Here is a 19,094-nt window from a genome sequence, read left to right on the forward strand (position 1 = left end):
GGGCGGGACCGCTCTCTGATTGGTGCTCTCGCCGCGGGGCGGGGGGAGGGGGGTGGGCTGTCGCTCTCGCGGGAACCGGGCGCAGCGCGGGAAATTCCTTCCGCGGCGGCGGGCCGGGCCGGGCCGGGCCGGGCCGGGCCGGGCCGGGGATGGTGCTGCGGGGCGGCGGGCGGCGCGCCGAGCCGGGCGGCGGCGGAGACCCCGAGGGAGCGCGGTGGGGGCGGCGGGCTGGCGGGCCCCGGGAGTCGGCGGCGGGGGCTGACGGCGCGGCGCCTGGCAGGGACGATGGCCCCGCGCTGTCCGCCCTCAAGCGCCTGGAGCGATCGCAGCGCACGGACCGGCTGGACGCGCTGTTCGGCTTCGAGCGGCCAGCGGAGCCCGGCGAGCGGACGGGCTGGCTCATCAACATGCACCCGGTACAGACCGGCGGGGCGAGGGGCGAGCAGCCAACCGGTGGGGCACGGGGGGGGGGCCCACGGAGAGACCCCCGGTAGGGCCGGGGAAGAGGTGTTTCAGGGGGAGGCCCCCGGTAGAGCCCGGGGGGAGGTGTCCCACGGAGGGGCCCCGGTAGGCCCGGGGGGGCCTCACGGAGGGACCCCACTGAGTCCATGGTGCCCGTGGGCAGACGGAGGTGCTGGACGAGGACCGGCGGTCGGTGAGCGCTGTGGACTACTACTTCATCCAGGAGGACGGGAGCCGCTTCAAGGTGGGTCCCCGGGGGGGCCGGGCGGGGCGCAGGGTCCCACGAGGGGACCCGCCGCCGTCACCCGTCTGCTCTCTCCTAGGTGGCCCTGCCCTACAAGCCATACTTCTACATCGCCACCCAGAAGGTGAGGAGGGGACCCTGAGAGGGCTGAGGTCCCCAGGGGAGGGGACAGCAGGCCCCTGGGGAGCTTGAGACCTCCTGGGCATCCTGCTTTGGGACAGTCTTCTCCCGAGGGACAGAGCCGCGCTGCTCAGCCCCAGGGTCTCTCGGCAGGGCTGCGAGCGAGAAGTGTCCTCCTTCCTCTCCAAGAAGTTCCAAGGGAAGATTGCAAAGCTGGAAACTGTCCCTAAAGAAGACTTGGATCTGGTCTGTATTCCTCGGCCCTCTGTGCTCTTGAGTAGCGGGGGTTTTTTTGGACCTTGCAGAGCTCTAGTGAAGTAGGAAGGGACTGAGTAGTGAGGGGAAACAGCGCGCTTGACTTCATTCTCCTAGTGCTGCTTGTGGTGCCTATCAGAGACGGGTTAGTTATGGCTAATTGCTTATCGGTAGTAATTACATTCCTCTCCTTGAGCACATCAGCTGTTTCACAGCGTGTTCAAGATGTTTAATTGCAGGAATTAAAGAGTGATTGGAGGAGCAGAGGGTACTGTGGGAGGGGGATGCTGCTCGTGCTTGGCCTGCTCTTCCTCCTCTTCCCCGGGTGAATCCCACTCGTGGTCCTGCCTGCACGGGCAGCAGGGCTGGCTGGGCCCTTGCTGTGCAGCTCTTGCGCTCTTCCCTGACGTGCCCACCAGAGTCTCTTCTCGGTGCTTGACTCTCCCACCCATCGGCACCTCTTTTTTGGCCAGTTCTTCCACCTGCATCAGTCTAGTCTGCCTTCCCCACCCTCTCCTATGGTGGCCATCCCTCAGTACTCATCCCCCCTGAGCTGGCGTTGTCTTGCTGCTTTGCAGCCAAACCACTTGGTGGGCCTGAAGAGGAACTACATCAAGCTGTTATTCAACACAGTGGATGACTTGGTGAAGGTGCGGAAGGAGATCTCTCCTGCCGTGAGGAAAAACAGAGAGCGAGACCAGGCGAACGATGTCTACACGGCCATGCTGTCGAGGTGGGAGCTCTCCTTAGGGTGGCCAGTCGGCCCCTCATGTTAATAATTAGTCTTTCTTGATTATTTCTTAGCTCTCCTCAGAGAGATGTTGTCCTGCCTGGGGTCTGACCCCAGCTGTGCCTCTCTGCCACCCATATCCGAGGTGGTTCTTCCAGCTCAGTGCTGTGCATCAGGAGGCCCCAGAGCCTCTGGGACGTGATGTGCTGTGGTGGTACCTCTGCCTGCCAGTCAAATACATTCCCTGTCCCCTGAGAAAGGATGCTGAGAGGCACTGGGCAACCTTACTTCTAGCTAAAGGGGAAAAAAACTCAACAAACATTTTCTACCGCAATAAAAAGGCAGGCGCTTGTTTACAAGATTGGAAACACAGTTGCAGACAGAAAAAAAATAAGAAACTTTGTTTTTAAAGTCAACCAGAATATACACATGAAAAATTTGCCCCTCTTTGGTTTCCTGGCCCTGAAGTCTGATTTTAGTTGAAACTTGAGGAAGAAGAATCAAGCGAGATGAGCGCTCCCTGCTCACCTGGAAGGCGTACCGTCCCTGTTCAAAGTGCTTCCCAGGTTGCCTCGTTATGCTTAGACTCGTTGCCGTACTTCTAAGTCCAATGCCATAAAGAACCGTTCATTATATAGGCACGTGTGGGTTTTGTCTGCCTGTACCTCTGAGCGGACACAGCTCACAAACGTGAGAAAAGGTGAATTTAGACGGGAGCGACGGGACCGCGCGTGCTGTCCGTCCCAGGGACACCTCTGCAAGCAGAGGGTGGTTGCGTGGCGGGGAAGCGTTTCCCGTTCTCTCCTCTCCTGTCACTGACTCCTGCTGCCGGGTGCCACCGGTGCCGCGTGGCTGTCCCTCGCAGCCGAGCCTGCGGAGATGTGCACTCAGGTAAGGCGGCTGCTTTGCTCTGCTCCTTGCAGCGCTCTGAGCGGAGGCAGCCTGAGCACGGATGAGGAAGGGGCCTCCAGAAAGGTTGCCAACCAGATGGACAACATTGTGGATATGCGGGAGTACGATGTACCCTACCACGTTCGCCTCTCCATTGACCTGAAGATCCACGTGGTGAGTAAGGAATAGGGAAGCTGGAAGAGCTTCGCTTTCCTGCTGCTGAAGTGCCGGCAGGGCGGAAACATTTTGTCTCCAGGACCTTTGCAAAGGTGTCAGTGACGATGAGTTCATGTGTAAAGCTTAGTCACATACTGCTGGGCCTTCTCCTTAGTTAATGACACGCAGAAAAGTTAAACGTTTGATGCACAGCCACAGTTTGAGCCTTTCTTCTGGGCTGCATTTAATTCGCGCAGCTCTGTCCCCAGCAGCCGAACAGAAGTGATGCAAGGAGCTGGCCCCGCAGTAAGGCACTGCCCGCCCTCCTCTCTCGACAGGCTCACTGGTACAACGTGCGATACCGGGGCAGCACCTACCCCCCCGAAATCACCCGCCGAGACGACCTCATGGAGCGGCCGGTGAGCGTTGGTTGGGCAGGCGTCGGTCTGTCCAGGTGCACAGCTGGTGTGTCCACCCCAAGGAGCTGGTTTCTGATGCGCTGCCGGTGTCACACCGTGGTGTGCAGGGGGAAAGCTTTGTTTCTAGGCTTGGGTAGTGATTTTTGGGTTGATAAAGCAGTAAAATGATTACTGGGGAGGGTCTGGTTCGCTTGCTGGGCTAGCGCTGGGCTTAATGGGAATCACTCTTTAACTTCAAGTCAGCTTTAGAATATTTTCTAATGGATTTGGTCCTGCTCAGGATCCTGTCGTTCTCGCCTTTGACATTGAAACTACCAAACTCCCTTTGAAATTTCCCGATGCGGAGACAGACCAGATCATGATGATCTCCTACATGATTGATGGGCAGGTAAGGGACAGCAGAGTGGTTTCCTCCATGCTCCAGCAGTGAAGCCGGGGAGCAGGCCTGCGTTTCACCTCCAACCCAGCTCGCTCCAGGCTTGCCTTGCTGCTGGCTGCTTGGTATGTGGCTGTGGAAATGCAATTAAAGTCTGAATGATGCATAAGTTATTTAGTTTCGTGGTACTCAGGTTGTTGGTGCTCCTCTGAGGGAGCAGTAGTAACCTGGAGAGCACAGGGACAACTCTGCTGTCCCATGTTGTCTCCCTGTGGCCTCCTCAGCCGATGGCCGGCAATGGTTCAGCAGATGACTCCCAAACAGTTGTTCCCCCTTGGCAGAAGCTCTGGCTTTCAAGAGGAAAATGTCCCATCGTTTGGACAGCATTTTCAGGTTGTCTGCAAGCCAAGTCCTCCTAACTGCCTCCTTGTCACCTCCCTAGGGCTACCTGATCACAAACAGGGAGATCGTCTCTGAGGATATTGAAGACTTTGAGTTTACTCCCAAGCCGGAGTATGAGGGTCCATTTTGTGTCTTTAACGAACCAGATGAAGTAAGTCAGTTCTGCCCAGCAGACTTTTTACCTGCCTGGGGCTCTTGTTGGCCAAAGAGAGCTAATCGCTTGGTAGGCTGCCTCGCTGGGGAACGTGATGGGTCTGGCAGGGCTGGTCATGCTTTCATTTCTTGGTAATAAGGGTAAGAGAGATCAGGTTGGGGCTAGGTGGGGAGAAGAGGGGAAGGGTGGAGTAAACTGTATGGTATCCACCACCTCTCTGTGGAGGAGATGAAGTTACTTTACATATGTATCTTTTTGACTCTTCTGTTTCATCCTAGGCTCATTTAATCCAGAGGTGGTTTGAACATGTCCAGGAGACCAAACCCACTATCATTGTCACGTACAATGGAGACTTCTTTGACTGGTAAGATCAGGAGTGAAAACTAAGCTGGCAAGGTGTAACCTGAGCTGTGGGGCAGGGCCAGGTACCAGCCTCGACGTCCCTCCACAGCTCAGACAGCGGTGATTGATCGTGCGTGATCCATGCCGACTGTCTGGCCAGTCTGAGCGCCTCACCAAATCCTGTGGTCGTTGGCTTGGAAGTATGAGCTTCTGTAGAGTCCCATCCGCTTGGCTGAGCTGCTTTAAACCCTTGTCAATGTGGCAATGTTGGTGTATGGGTGAGCCCAGTCGTGGGAGAGCAGGGAGAGGGTCAAAAGACACCTGGAGGATATCGGGGAGAGGGGCGCAGGCAAGCCTTTGGGAAGCAAGGAGAGAGGGACCTTGTGCCTCCACCTCCTGGTGCAGGATGTAAGCAAGCAGCTTTGCCTCTTGGGTCATGCTGCAATTCTGTCCTGCAGGAAGTTTTCCCCGTGGCCAGATATCACACACAAATCTCAAGAAAAATTCTTTAGGTAGTTTGTAACAAAGCAGTTGTGAAACCATTGTTGGAGAGGAAGGGAAATGGCTGTTCTGTTCCTTCTCTTCACGTTGCCTCTTTCCCCAGGCCCTTCGTGGAAGCAAGAGCAGCAGCTCATGGAATTAATATGTATCAGGAAATTGGGTTTCAGAAGGACAGCCAGGGAGAGTACAAAGCATCCCAGTGCATCCACATGGACTGTCTAAGGTACCAAATGCTGCCCCTCTACCACATAACTGTGTCTTTATCTCTTGAATTTATATAAAATACCTACAGTTGTATTTGAAAACTGTCCTCCTTCTGACTGTTGCAAGCTTTCATGTGTTGCACCTCCCTAGGCTGGCGTGATAGTCCATTTCTTTGACTGTGCTGCTGCATACCACAGAAGCTGCCAAGCCTTCCCTGTGAAGGGCTATCAGGGCTGTCTCTCTCCCTGCAGCCTGCTGGTCATTGTCCTTGGGTGTTTGAGGTCTGATCTGGGGGAGCGGAGAAAGGGTGGGATAAGATCAGGCCATTGGAGTGGGGAAGGGACCATGTCCTAGCCCAACAGCCTCCTGGCACAGCCAGAAGAGGAAAGGACACATTGTGCATGCATGGGAGAGAGGGAGAAGTTGGGGTTTTTATGTGGGTTTCCTCCACTGGAGCAGTATCTGGACTTTGGAGAGTGGCTGGCTGTCCTTGCAGTCCTGGTGGTGTCTCCTCCAGTGGTTAAAAGTTTATCTTAAAGACACTGAGGGAGTTGGAAGGTGGTAATTCTGAGCAGTGGTGATGGTATGGATAGTGGGGTTTGTCCTGGTTGGGATTTAAGTGCATTGGTAGAGATGCAGGGTATCTAAAGCTGGGCAGCCTCTTACACCACTGCGCTTGGATGCTCGGCTCTCGGCTGTCCTTGGTGAGAGGTCCCCTTTGCAATCGAGGTCCCGTTTGCAAGCCTGAGCCCCCTTTTGAAGGGCAGGGCTGGTTTCTCTGCACAAACTGGCATTTTCATGACTCTGTCCAGGTGGGTGAAGAGAGACAGTTACCTCCCAGTGGGAAGTCACAACCTGAAAGCAGCAGCTAAAGCAAAACTGGGTTACGATCCAGTGGAGCTGGACCCTGAAGAGATGTGCCGGATGGCTACAGAGGAGCCTCAGGTATTCCCTCCCTGTGCTGTTTCTCCTCTGAGCAATTGGAAAACAAACCTAGAGCAGCTGCAATATGATTGAATTGTTACAAATGGTTTTGCTTAATGCAGTGGGTTTTGAGAAATTAACTCAATCTGTCTCCCCAGATTGCTGATGCCTTAGAAGCACTTTGAGCTTGCAGGGAGAAGGAACAGGATTTCTTTGAGGTGGTTCTAGTACTGGCGTTGCACTGTGTATTTTCCGTATTTACTGACATGAATGCGAGGTGGCAGGCACCACCTAGAGCAGAAACACCACGAAGAGGGTGGTGGAGGGACAAGAAATAGCCTTAGTGCTCCAGGTGTCGCGGGCAGGGGATTTCTGCTGAAGCCCTGGAGCAGCCTCCCGATTCCCAAACGGGGCGGCATCTGTGCCATGAGCTCATCCTCCCCATTTCTTCTCATTCAAAGCTGACATATTGCTGTGTAATTAGAGCTAGAGCAGGATGTCCTCGGAAGCGAACAGACTATTCTTTACAACCTAGGATATGGAGAAATACACCTTTCCCTTCTTCCTGCTGATACGAGCGTGTCCAGCAGGAAGCAATGAAAGATTATTGTCATTGAGCGGCTTTATCACACGTGGTTGGGATTAATCTGCCTCTCACCCTTCCCCGACAGACCCTGGCCACCTATTCAGTGTCCGACGCAGTTGCTACCTATTACATGTATATGAAGTACGTGCATCCTTTCATTTTCGCCTTGTGCACCATCATTCCCATGGAGCCTGATGAGGTGGGTGCACTCCTGAAATGATGATTTCTTTGCTGGGCGATGAGCCACATCTCCCACGCTGCAGAGACGCTCTGGCCATGGACCTGATTCCCACTGCCCAGGCACTTTCCCATCCATGTCAGGGAGGGAGGGAGGGTGGATTTGGAGGCTACTCCTTTCTCTCCACAGCCCTGGGGTGTTTTGAGACAGGTGCCTAAGAACAAGAGACCTGAGGGTTGGCAGTACAGGGCTGGAGCAAGAAAGAATGGCTGATGCTCCATGCTCAGCCAAGGTTACTTGCAGTCGTGGTCAAGCAAAGCTGGATCTCCTGACGGCTGTTGTCAGCTGTAGGGAGGATGGTTAGGAAGCTCTGTGCTAAGCATGTAAGAAATGTCCCTCTGTCTCCACCTGGTTTAGCTTACAAAGGCGCTTGACAGTGGAGTAGTGTCAGGAGATGATGGCAGCAGAGGTCTGGAGGTCTTTGCACTGTCCATAGCCTGCTCTCCTCCCAGCCAACACGAAGGAGTTGGTGCTGGTTTCTCACTTGCTCCCATCATCCTTGCCGTGGGCTGCAGCACCGCCTGCTGCGTGGTCGCACGTGTGTCACCAGATGAAGCCGTGTGGCTCACTGATGTGGCTGTAAGGCCAGTCTGGTCCCACCAGCACTGGTACAGCTCTTCTTGCTGAATCACAGGATGGTTTGGGTTGGAAGGGACCTTCAAAGATCATCTAGTCCAACCCTCCCTGCTGTGGGCAAGGACATCTTTCACTAGATCGGGTTGCTCAAAGCTGCATCCAACCTGACCATGAACACTTCCAAGGATGGGGCATCCACAGCTTCTCTGGGCAACCTGTTCCAGTGTCTCACCACCCTCATAGTAAAGAATTTCTTCCTTATATCTAATCTCTAAACTCTTTTTGAGTTTAAAACCAGCTTTGATGTCTCTCCTGCAGGTGTTAAGAAAAGGATCTGGGACACTGTGCGAGGCGCTGCTGATGGTTCAGGCCTATCACGCCAACATCATCTTCCCCAACAAGCAGGAGCAGGAATTCAACAAACTTACGGAAGATGGCCATGTGCTGGACTCGGAGACGTATGTGGGAGGCCACGTGGAAGCGCTGGAATCTGGGGTCTTCCGCAGTGACATTCCCTGCCGCTTCAAAATGGTAAGGGCCCATGCAGCCAACCCCTGTCCTCGCGGAGCATGGTGGTGAGGAATAACCCTCTGCTGGTGTTAACATCTCCTGTCTGTCCCTGGTGGGCTTGGGCAGTACCTGTCATACTTCAGGAGACCTTGAGCACCTGGAGCTGCATGGAGCTGGGCTGGGAAGGGATGGGAGGAGACCTTCAAGTGGCCATCTGTGCTTCACTGGGAGAGCAAGTGTCATATGTATCACATACTGGAAGCAAGCCGGACCTTGTTGACAGCAAGGGAGGGTGGTGAAGTGGGGTTTTGGGGTCGGTTTTGAGCCAGTGGTTCTTGAAAGATATGCCTCTGTCCCCTTGGGGTCCTGTCCTCCCTCTGTCCTTCTCCCACCCAGACTAAGCTTCTTCTGAACCCTTCCTGGGTGTCTTTCACCTGTTTCTGGTTCATGCTGCTATCTCCATCACCTCCCCCTTGCCCTGCTTCACACCTGCATTGTGCTCATGGACTCTTAAGTTTTCAGAGGCGGCTTCACTCTGCCGTGCGATGCATCGCACTTAGTGCGGGACATTTTGGTGGATATCATCTAGTGAATGATCATGGGGGAGCACGCACTGGGTGTATAAAAGGATCTGGACTAAGTCTGAATCTTTGGACCCTTGCACCAGCCAGCATGCGACCATGAAAGGTGCTGCGCTACCAAACACAAATGCAACCGGCTGCTCGTTGGCTACCCTTGTCTCTCCCCTTTGTTGCTTTTTTTTTTTTTGGCCTGGTGTCAGTGGTCTAGACCCTGCCCATGCCTCAATATGCTGCCCTACACTGCAGGGCTGTGCTTGGAGCTCCCCAAGTCCGGCAGGGACACGGGCAGCAGGGCAGGAGCTGCCAGCCTGCAGCCGGGGACAGCTGCCCGCGGTCTCAGTGCTGTCCCCACGCCCCTGCAGAATCCTGCTGCCTTTGACTTCCTGGTGCAGCACGTGGAGAAGACGCTGCGGCACGCCATCGAGGAGGAGGAGGGTTTGCCATTGGATCAAGTCACCAACTTCCAGGAGGTACGTCGCCCGCGGCACGGCTGGGCTTGGCAGGGAGGGCTGAGCTGCCAGGCTGGGGCTGCAGCTTTAAAGTGCCTGTTTAGGTTCATTTTATGCTCTATGGAGAAAGACCAAGAAGCCCATCTATGGGCACCTGCAGAGTATACAGTGTTGAGGGACGTTATAAGCAGCCGCTGCCTCCAGCAGCCCCAGCCAGGACCCCCCTGCTTAGCCGCTGGAGCTCAGCCTGGGGATCTGGGGTCCCTGCCCCAGCTGAGGGATGCGGTTCCTGCTTTCCCCTTTGCAGGTTCAACCAGGAGCAAAGCTCTGAGAGAGCTGGGGAGGGATTTAGTGAGAAGACAGACCCCTCAGATATCCCAAATACTCATGTTCCTCTTGTTCCCTGCTTCTTATCGGCTACAAAGTGCAGGTCGCCCCTCTCCAAAGCCGAGTCTGGAGTTTCTTGGAGGGCATCATCAGTTAGTGACTGGGGACTTCTGGTCTTTGCTGTTGTCTCCATTAACCCATTTGCACTGAAAAGGTCCTTGATTGAGTAACCTTTAGGAAGTAGCTGCCCTCACCTTCCACGTACCCCTAAAGATAAAGCCTACCTTGGAGGTCCAAAACAAAACCTAAAGTACCAGTGGTCGAGGAGTCCCTGATGCTGCTCCTTTGGTCCTTTAAATCCTTCCCCAGAGTCAGTGGCAGGTGTCCCTGTGCAGGAATAAAGGACCAAATTCAACAAGTATTTGACTCATTAACTCCTTCCTGGCTGAGTTTCGCTTCTTTTTGTCTTGCCACAGGTTTGTGATGAAATCAAGGTCAAACTGAATTCCCTGAAGGATGTTCCGAACAGAATTGAGTGTCCCCTTATCTACCATCTAGACGTGGGGGCCATGTACCCCAACATCATTCTGACCAACAGGTTGCAGGTGGGTAACATCAACCTTGTCTCTCCTAATTTGTCTTTCAGATGACCTTGGTGGTCCCTCTGGTTGGATCCCTTTAACAGCAAGGGCTGAACTTTCTGCTCAGGGCAGGGGGATCAGATAAGGCTGGGTGTGAAATTCAGTCAAGCTGCCATGGATGCCAGGTCTGCAGAGGTTGAGCTACAACTTTAGCTAGGACTCTTCCCCAAAAAACAGCTATTGTTTTTGCGGGTTTTGTGTTCCCGAAAGGCTCTGGCAAGGAGAACTCACTGAGTACCGTCTCTGATGTTCACACCTATGCTCTTCTGCCACCCAGCACCTGTTCTGGCATGAGTCGTCGTTTGGAGAGCTGTCCCCTCTAACACCTGTGTGTCTCTTACTTGCGTCCAGCCCTCAGCCATGGTGGATGAGGCCACGTGTGCTGCCTGTGACTTCAACAAGCCGGGTGCCAACTGTCAGCGCCGGATGACTTGGCAGTGGAGAGGGGAGTTCAGTAAGTACAGTAAGGACCGTGCGGTCCAACCCACAGAGGTGGAGACGAATTCCTGCTTCTCCCCTGGGAAACTGACAGCTGCCCTCCTCCGCAGTGCCTGCCAGCCGCAGCGAGTACCACCGCATCCAGCAGCAGCTGGAGTCGGAGAAGTTCCCTCCCCTGTCCCCCGAGGGAGCACCCCGTGCCTTCCACGAGCTCTCCCGGGAAGAACAGGCCAAGTACGAGAAAAAGCGGCTGGCAGGTAAAAAAAAAATAAAAATCAACATCACGATCTGGAGCGGTGTTTTGCAACCTAGACTGTGAGCGGTGCTCACCATTAATTACCTCTTTTACGGCTGTGGGGTTAGTTCAGACTGGGTCTGGTCTCAGACCGTGCTTTGGCAGACCTTCTCCAGGATCCCAGCAGGCTCCTGTGTGCTTCCCAAAGAGGGGCCAGGCATCGGTGCCTGTGTCAGTGTTTCTCCTTGTGTCTGTTGAGAGCCATGGATTTGAGCTGAAACATGAATGGCTCCATTTTTTGGAAGGCTGCTAATTAAAGCCTGTCAATGAAAGGGAAACATAATGTTATCCCATCACCTGGAGTGATGCTGTTCAGTCCAGCTGGCTGGGGGCAGAGCCTGGGTTTGTGGATGGGCTATACGTGCATCACGATGAGTTTATTTCCCCCACCTGTCCCTGCATCTCCATAACGAGGTGCTGCTTCTCTCCGTGCTGGTATCTTCCTTCCCCTCCCTTTGCAGCAGGACTGTCTCCCCGCTCACCCGTGCCTGATGCTTAGATGTCTCCCTGTCCATACCGTGCCCATCCCTCTGTCCGTAGTGGGGCACCCATCCCTGAGAAGCTCCCTCTGCTTGTTCCCTTGACTAGATTACTGCCGCAAGGCGTACAAGAAGATCCACGTCACCAAGGTGGAGGAACGAGTCACCACCATCTGCCAGCGAGAGAACTCTTTCTATGTGGACACGGTGCGAGCTTTCAGGGACCGCCGCTACGAGTTCAAGGGGCTGCACAAGGTACCGAGCTCAGCTTCTGGTTTAACTTGTCTTGCCAAGGCTGGGGACCTCTCGTCTCTCACTGAAAATCCGAGCCCTAAAGGATTGCTCTATTCAGCCTTTGTATTCGAGAAGGACGTGGTGGAGCTCCTGACAGCTGTGGCTTCTCGCTGCCAAACCTTGAACGGCTGCTGCCACGGCATTTACTACCTCTGTGGTGCTGTTGGAAACAAAGCTGCGTCTCCAGTTTTCACTGAGTTTAGCAAATCCTCAGCTAGTCTCTGCTCTGATATATCTGATCTGGCCGGGTTCAGTCTGGGGCATTCTTCCTACATGGAGAAAAGAGACAAGCTGAGAAGCAAGGTCTAGACCTCGGGTTAAGGAACGGTTGATTCCAGGAGGACACTCTAGTTCTCTGCTGGTTGAGGTTTGTGCTAGAGGAGACCAGGGCATGTTATTCTTGGAGTGTGTTGAAGGCAATGATGAGGCCCTGGGACTCTACCTCTGGTGGAGTTAATTAATGAGCCGTTTGCTTTGCGGTTACTCCCAGCTGCCTCTTCTGCCATGAATCACAGAGCTGGCCAAGAGGCTTTTTCTACACAGGTGGTTCTGCTGTTTAGCCAGACATCATCAATTGCTGCAGGCAGTGTATTTGGTTCTGGCCTGCGCACATGTGGTGCAGCACAGCTGATGCAGGTGGGCAGCGCTGCCAGCGCTGGTTGAATTCTGATCGTCAGCATCAGTTACGGTTGGTGCTGCAGGTCCCTCCTACCATGTGGCCAAGTGCCTCTGGCCAACTCCTCCTCTGCTGCAAAAGAAAAAGGAATGTTTAGCTCATGCTACTGATCTTTGGCAAAGATACTGTTCTAGAGTTGTAATGCTATACTGGGACTGAGGAGGAACCAGTTGGATACCACCAGTAGTGATGTGTGGGATCGTCCTGACTCTGCCTGTGGCTTGCAGGTGTGGAAGAAGAAGCTATCAGCAGCAGTGGAGACAGGAGACGCCTCTGAAGTGAAGCGCTGCAAGAACATGGAAATCCTGTATGACTCCCTGCAGCTGGCCCACAAGTGCATCCTCAACTCTTTCTACGGCTACGTCATGCGGAAAGGGTGAGTCTCCCCACTGGGTGATGCTGGGGTCCTCCAGAGAGGACCCTTGGAAACCAGGATTGTCCTAGGGAGGCTGTCACTTGCTTCACCTGCTTCTGAAGCACCAGGATGAAGGTGGGTGCTTCCTGTAACACTCTCCTCTTACTTCTACCAATGACTTCTCATCCTGGAGACTCCTGCCAGACATTAAGTGTTGGGCATAAGTGATGGGAATCTTGTCTGTTTGTGGGTTTCCAGCTTTTCTGAAGCATCATAACTAGGGCAAGGAGAACAATCTACCGAGGGCCAGTGTTGATGTGTTTCTTGCCCTTTCCATAGCTGGGTTTGGGAGGGAGCACTTCATGCTCTTCACTTTGACTCCCCACTCACAGAGCTCGCTGGTACTCCATGGAAATGGCTGGTATCGTCTGCTTCACGGGAGCGAATATCATCACCCAGGCCAGAGAACTGATCGAGCAGATTGGGTGAGTATGTGCTGAGCTGGGGAAGAAAGGTCCGTCTGCATCTGGGACAGATGTGGGAGTACATTAAACACCTGAGCTTTCAGCAGTTCATGTTGAAGATTCAGATTTCTGACACTGCTCTGGTTATTCTGTTGTATTACGAGGGTTTGCTTTGCAGAAGGGACCAGAGAGTGAATGCAACAGGCTGCCTCTGCCTATATGGGGGACATAAAGCTGATCATCACCTATCATCCACTCTCCTCCTGACAGCGACCTTTCTTCCTTCCTTACTTCCTTAGGAGACCTCTGGAACTGGATACCGATGGGATTTGGTGTGTCCTCCCCAACAGCTTCCCGGAGAACTTTGTCATCAAGTCAACCAATGCCAAGAAGCCGAAGGTGACAATCTCCTACCCAGGTGCTATGCTGAACATCCTGGTGAAGGTGAGTCTTGCACCCATCCAGGCCAGCTCTGCAGTCTGGGAAAAAGGAGGTGGAGGACTGACAAGGGAGGAGGCCCTCTTTTCCATCTCTGCTCCCCATGTAGCGCGCGGGATGTTGGGGCCGATGGCCCTGCTTGCTGCACAGCTGCTCTCTGCCCTGGAGAGCATCTGAGTGGAGGGAGAGGCTCCGATATCCCTGCAGCGGAGAGGGTGGTGTGTAAGAGGCCAGGGTTGGTGCGTGCTCACCTGTGCAGGCTGGGAGTCCAGACTAGAGCAAGGTCCAAACCCATCCCCTGCTTGCTCCAGCTTCTGTAAGACAAAAGAATATAATTTTAGGGTCCAAAGCATTTTTCTTCTCAACAGGCAAGTCAGATGTTTTGATGTTTGAGCCCTGAATTGTGCTGTAGCTTTCAGAGGGGTGCTCAGTGATCCCTTTGGGCAGGGTATGCCCGAGGGGCACCTCCTGGTGTAACCAGCCCAGCTGTTGAGTGAAGCTGTTCTCCTGGGGCTGTGCCTGTAGGAAGGCTTCACGAATGATCAGTACCAGGAACTGCAGGACCCAGCCTCTCTCACCTACATCACACGCTCAGAGAACAGCATCTTTTTTGAAGTGGATGGACCATACCTGGCCATGATCCTCCCAGCTTCCAAGGAGGAGGGCAAGAAGCTGAAGAAAAGGTGAGGTTTCAAAGCTTGAAATACTATCACTTCCCCCAGGTAACAGATTGAGGGTCTCTTTCCCTTCGTGCATGCGGGGCACGTTGGTCCTTACCCCTGGAGCTGGTGGCACGCTTGATTCGCTGGCTTTAAATGGCAAGTTCCTTACACCAGATCATCTTTGAATCCAGCTATGCACTTGCCTCCAGTGCTATACTATGGCAATAAATTTTAGAAGATAACAGCAAAACATTTCTCCAACTTGGTGACCAGGCACAATCTCCCTGTTTGGCTCTGAGGTGTGCAGGAGAACTTTGACTTTCCTTCTGAGGACTTCTAATACTGCTTATATTCAACCTAATCTGTTTAAACTCACCAGTTCCTGCCTTCCCATCTCTCAGGAGTTCACAGACCTCCAGTAACGCGTCTCCTAGATGTTTCCCTTTCCTTCTCCATCTGGAAGAAGGAACAGCTCCTGCCACTACTGTCACATTATAGGATAGTTGTACTCAAACTTTGCTGATTTCTCTGCAGCCTCCTAAATAGGAACACGAGCTAGAGCAGTAGCAACCACTAGCTAGAGGGGTGCCCACAGACCTGGGTCTGGCTCCAAGAAATGCTGTCGCTGCCCTCCAGCACCCTCTGGCCTTAGAGCTCTATCCTTCTTTGTGCTTAATACCCCATTGGACGAGCTCCAGCGCCCACCGTCTCCTGTCAGTGCCTTTCTGCAAGGGGTAAGCCCCTGCCACAGGAGTCGAGGTGATGCCAAGCACTGAGCGGGCTCTGCTCATAGGACTCTTATCTCAGGGCCTCTTGGTTTCTTGTAGTTTGGGGATGTTAGCAAGTGCATTTATTTCTTGGTCACTCTCTAACTGAAACAGCCTGGAGGTGGCTGGCAGGCACCATTGTCAGTGGAGGAAGAGAAGGCTGTGCCCACAGGTCAGGTGGGAGAAGGGCTGGCCAAGTGATGTAGGTTTGAGTATCCCCTCTCTTCTCTTAGCTGATGTTCCCATAAGGTTTTTCTTGAGACATACAAATAATTGGCAGGGCTGTGAAATGCAAAAAAATGCAAGAGAAAAGGAGAGAGGGAGGAGTGTTCCTATAGTCGTGCCATGGCTACGTCCAGTTTCCTCTGAACCCCTTTGCCAGCATCTGAGCTGACAAAGTTTCTCTAAACCTCTTCCTAATATCCTCCTCCATTTCCCCACCTGGGCTCTCACCTCCCACCTTTTACTTGTGTGCAATTAAGATCATTCTCCCAATCGGTATGGATGAGCCAGGGCATGAGCTGACATGCTTTTGCAGACCAAGTTGAAATGGTTGGTAGAGCAGCTATAGATATTCCAAGATCATCCTAGTGCCGAGCACCGCGGCTCCGTTGAACATGCTGGATGGCGGCATGGTGGCACAGGGAGAAGCGTGCTGGCAGGAGGGACACCAGCGGGATCCTGGAGGACGTGTCCCTTGGCGTAGGCCAGGTTTTGCCCACGCTGTGTCTCCTAGGTACGCGGTATTCAATGAGGACGGGTCCCTGGCCGAGCTGAAGGGATTTGAGGTGAAGCGCCGGGGAGAGCTGCAGCTGGTGAAGATATTCCAGTCTTCTGTATTTGAAGCCTTTCTGAAAGGCAGCACCCTGGAGGAGGTCTATGCTTCTGTGGCCAAGGTGGCCGATTACTGGCTGGATGTGCTCTACAGCAAGGTAAGGGCAGCTCAGCATGTCTGTGCTCCCGAGGTGGAGCCGGAGAAGAAGTGTCAGAGCTGGTCGGGCACTGTGGGGAGGGTGGACTTGGCTTGCACAGAGTAGGTGGTCCCCTGTGCCTCTGATGGTCACTTCCATCTTATTTCTGCTGCTTTGGTTCTCTAGGGCTGCTGTTTAGTGCCTTTTAGTGCAAGGGCTCTTCATTCAGCTGTAACTGTGGGTGAGTGGTGTCCTTCTCCAGTCATCTCCTTCATCAAGCTGGTCTGGTGGCCCTCATCCCCCAAGGACGTTGGCTAAGGGCATTCGCTGAGGCAGGGAATGACAGAGCCACTTGCCTGTGGAGTGTTTTATGAGGAGCACGGAGACATCAGCTATACAATAACTGGAGAGAGCAGAGAAAATGGAAGAAACTGGGGGGTGAGAGGGACCGAGAGCCTGGCTGGGTCCTTCCATTTTGCAGTGACCTTGTACAACAAGTTCTTGGTGAGCCCAGCTACTTTGTGTGCGCAACACAAAGCGGTGCTGCCACAGCCCAGCCACTGCATAAGCCGATGCAAGCCTCAAACCCACGCTCTCTCTTTTCAGTAGGTCACGTTGGCAGCTGCAACAGGGTGCAATTCCCAGGCTCCCTGTAAAGAGCCCCACCAATGGGGTTGTAGGTGCTCCCCATATCTGACAGCAGCAAGGTTTGATCATTAGGTTCTTGCTAGCTTTGGGTTTTTTTCCTCCCTTTCAGGCTGCCAACATGCCTGATTCGGAGCTGTTTGAGCTGATCTCGGAGAACCGGTCCATGTCACGCAAGCTGGAGGACTATGGGGAGCAGAAGTCCACCTCCATCAGCACTGCCAAGCGCCTGGCAGAGTTCCTGGGAGACCAGATGGTGAAGGATGCAGGGCTGAGCTGCCGGTTCATCATTTCCAAGAAACCAGAAGGGTCTCCGGTCACCGAGAGGTAACCCCATCTTGTGGGGCCAGGGCTTTTGACAGTGTGGGGGCAACCAAGAGGGGAAGGACGGGGCAGCAGGAGGTGCGTGAGCTGGTGTGGTGTGGCCAAGTGATAACCTGCCTGCTGGCTCAGACCGTGAGCAAGACTAGCGATGCGTAACGCCGTACAACCACTGCATGGTGGCCTCACAAGGGTGCGACGAGAAGCCTGGAGGGTCTCTGCAGGCTGGGAGAGGGGATCGTGTGCTGCCAGGACCTTGCTCTGGGTGGGTAATAAGTGCTTCCCTGCCTTCCCCAGGGCCATCCCCCTCGCCATCTTCCAAGCCGAGCCCAGCGTGCGCAAACACTACCTCCGAAAATGGCTGAAGAGCCCCTCGCTGCAGGACTTCAACATCCACGCGGTGAGTGGGGCATTCCTACGGGTGGCCCTGGCTCCAGAAGAAGGGCTCATCCCTTCAGAGGCGCGGCCTGGGCAGCGGCTACTGGCGCTCGCAAAGTGGGGTGCTGGGGGTGGGGGTCCCGGGGAGACGCTTGATCCTACGTCTGGTGGCCTTCTGCTCAGCTTTCTTCGCTACCCGCTGCTCTGCCCTCTTCACAGATCCTGGACTGGGACTACTACATCGAGAGACTGGGCAGCACCATCCAGAAAATCATCACCATTCCCGCAGCCCTGCAGCAGGTACGGGGCGGTGGAGGGGCAAGAGGAGGGCTTTGGTTGGGGGTCTCGGTGTGATTTGGAGATGCTCTCCAGGTAAAGAACCCGGTGCCACGGGTCCGGCACCCAGACTGGCTCCACAAGAAACTCCTGGAGAAGAATGATGTGTACAAACAGAAAAAAATCAATGAGCTCTTCACTTCGGAAGGCAAGAGACAGGTAAAGAGGGTGAGGGAAAGGTGCTGGCTGCGCTGGTGGGGCTCCTCTCCTGCAACCCATGTCCTCCTGCTCTCCTTGCTCCCTCAGGTCCTCACCAACCAGCCCCCAGTGGGGACGCCCAGCTCACAGATTGGTGACATAGAGGACTTTGGGGCTACCAAGACCCTTCAGCCACTGGTTCCCATCGCAAATAAGAGGAAGCGAGTCCCTGCAGCAGAGGAAAGCCAACAGATGTCCCAGTACCTGGAGCTATCCCAGTCCTGGCGAGAGATCCTGGGTCCACCTCCACCCCTGGGGACCACCAAGGTAGGTGAACCAGACTGGGCAGGACATGCCCTGGGGTTGTGCTCGTCCACCCAAGCAGCTTGGGTGCTGCCAGGAGCGAGCTGTGGGTCTTCTGAAACCCTCTGCATGCCTATGGCTCAGGGCTACCAGGAGAAATATAACCAGGAGATGGAGAAAATATAACCACTGATGGAGAAAAGGGGGCAGTGGTGGCTTCACAGCTGGGGCAGGAACGTGATGTGGGGCTGGGGGATGGAGGGCTTGGCTGTATGGCGCGGTGTTGGGGGGCTGGGAAGCCTGTGCTGGTTTCTGGCTCACGCACTCATGCGTGCTGTCACCCCACTCAGGAAGAGCGGCTGGTCTGGCTGCGCTACCACCAGAAGAAGTGGGAGCTGCAGGCTCGGCAGCGGCGGGAGCGGCAGAAGAGGCGGCGTCTGGAGGACGGTGGGGTGACAGCAGGTGGAGGAGTGGTCCGCGATGCCCTCTCCAAAGGGCTGAGCAGCTACCTGCGCAGGACAGCGCGCAGCATCCTGGACTTGCCCTGGCAGATCGTGCAGGTACCAGGGAGGGGACCTGCGACGGAGGGCAGCCTGGGGCGTAAGCCTCGCATTTACACTATCTGTGGTCAACTGGTGAAGTTCAGGGACCGCTGACCCCAATGCCACTCTGGTGTTAACCCTGGGGAGGCCAGGTGGGGCTGCAAAGCCTCAGGCTCACACACATCTGTATGGAAACAGGAGCCCACATGGTCATTCTTGGTGGTGAATCTGGGATGTGCGTGTAGATCTGCCAGTGGGGCAGCTCCAGTTCAGCCCATGGGCAGCACTGTGCAGTAGTCACAGAACCACAGAAACACCAGCTGAGGTTGGAGGCAGCTCTGGGGTCCATTTGGTCCAACCCCCTGGCTCAAGCAGGGCCACCCAGAGCCAGCTGCCCAGGACAGTGTCCAGATGGCTTTTGAGTATGTCCAAGGTGGGAGAGTCCACAACTTCCCTGGGCAACCTGTGCCAGGGCTCGGTCACCCTCACAGGGAAAAAGTGTTTTGTGACGTGCAGAGGGAACCTCCTGTGTTCCAGTTTGAACCCACAGCCTCTGGTCCTGCC

General features: G+C 54.6%; 1 protein-coding gene across 1 annotated transcript in view; it reads left to right on the forward strand.

Annotated features, from left to right (window-relative positions):
* The first annotated feature begins 149 nt into the window (after positions 1-149).
* The window catches only part of POLE (DNA polymerase epsilon, catalytic subunit), a 30,045-nt gene continuing 11,100 nt past the window's right edge, over positions 150-19,094 (forward strand). The window contains exons 1-30 of the mRNA XM_076353171.1: positions 150-416; positions 626-706; positions 786-830; positions 980-1,072; positions 1,660-1,814; positions 2,735-2,876; positions 3,197-3,277; positions 3,558-3,665; positions 4,096-4,206; positions 4,488-4,573; positions 5,156-5,275; positions 6,069-6,201; positions 6,852-6,965; positions 7,899-8,111; positions 9,034-9,141; positions 9,924-10,052; positions 10,440-10,542; positions 10,637-10,783; positions 11,410-11,555; positions 12,498-12,646; positions 13,018-13,110; positions 13,389-13,533; positions 14,053-14,210; positions 15,693-15,888; positions 16,625-16,839; positions 17,131-17,233; positions 17,431-17,511; positions 17,584-17,706; positions 17,794-18,012; positions 18,339-18,548. Of these exons, the coding sequence (XP_076209286.1) occupies positions 150-416; positions 626-706; positions 786-830; positions 980-1,072; positions 1,660-1,814; positions 2,735-2,876; positions 3,197-3,277; positions 3,558-3,665; positions 4,096-4,206; positions 4,488-4,573; positions 5,156-5,275; positions 6,069-6,201; positions 6,852-6,965; positions 7,899-8,111; positions 9,034-9,141; positions 9,924-10,052; positions 10,440-10,542; positions 10,637-10,783; positions 11,410-11,555; positions 12,498-12,646; positions 13,018-13,110; positions 13,389-13,533; positions 14,053-14,210; positions 15,693-15,888; positions 16,625-16,839; positions 17,131-17,233; positions 17,431-17,511; positions 17,584-17,706; positions 17,794-18,012; positions 18,339-18,548 (4,074 nt within the window). The remainder of the gene's footprint in view (positions 417-625; positions 707-785; positions 831-979; positions 1,073-1,659; positions 1,815-2,734; positions 2,877-3,196; positions 3,278-3,557; positions 3,666-4,095; positions 4,207-4,487; positions 4,574-5,155; positions 5,276-6,068; positions 6,202-6,851; positions 6,966-7,898; positions 8,112-9,033; positions 9,142-9,923; positions 10,053-10,439; positions 10,543-10,636; positions 10,784-11,409; positions 11,556-12,497; positions 12,647-13,017; positions 13,111-13,388; positions 13,534-14,052; positions 14,211-15,692; positions 15,889-16,624; positions 16,840-17,130; positions 17,234-17,430; positions 17,512-17,583; positions 17,707-17,793; positions 18,013-18,338; positions 18,549-19,094) is intronic.

Source organism: Aptenodytes patagonicus, chromosome 15, assembly GCF_965638725.1.
Source record: "Aptenodytes patagonicus chromosome 15, bAptPat1.pri.cur, whole genome shotgun sequence".
Classification (NCBI taxonomy): Eukaryota; Metazoa; Chordata; class Aves; order Sphenisciformes; family Spheniscidae; genus Aptenodytes; species Aptenodytes patagonicus.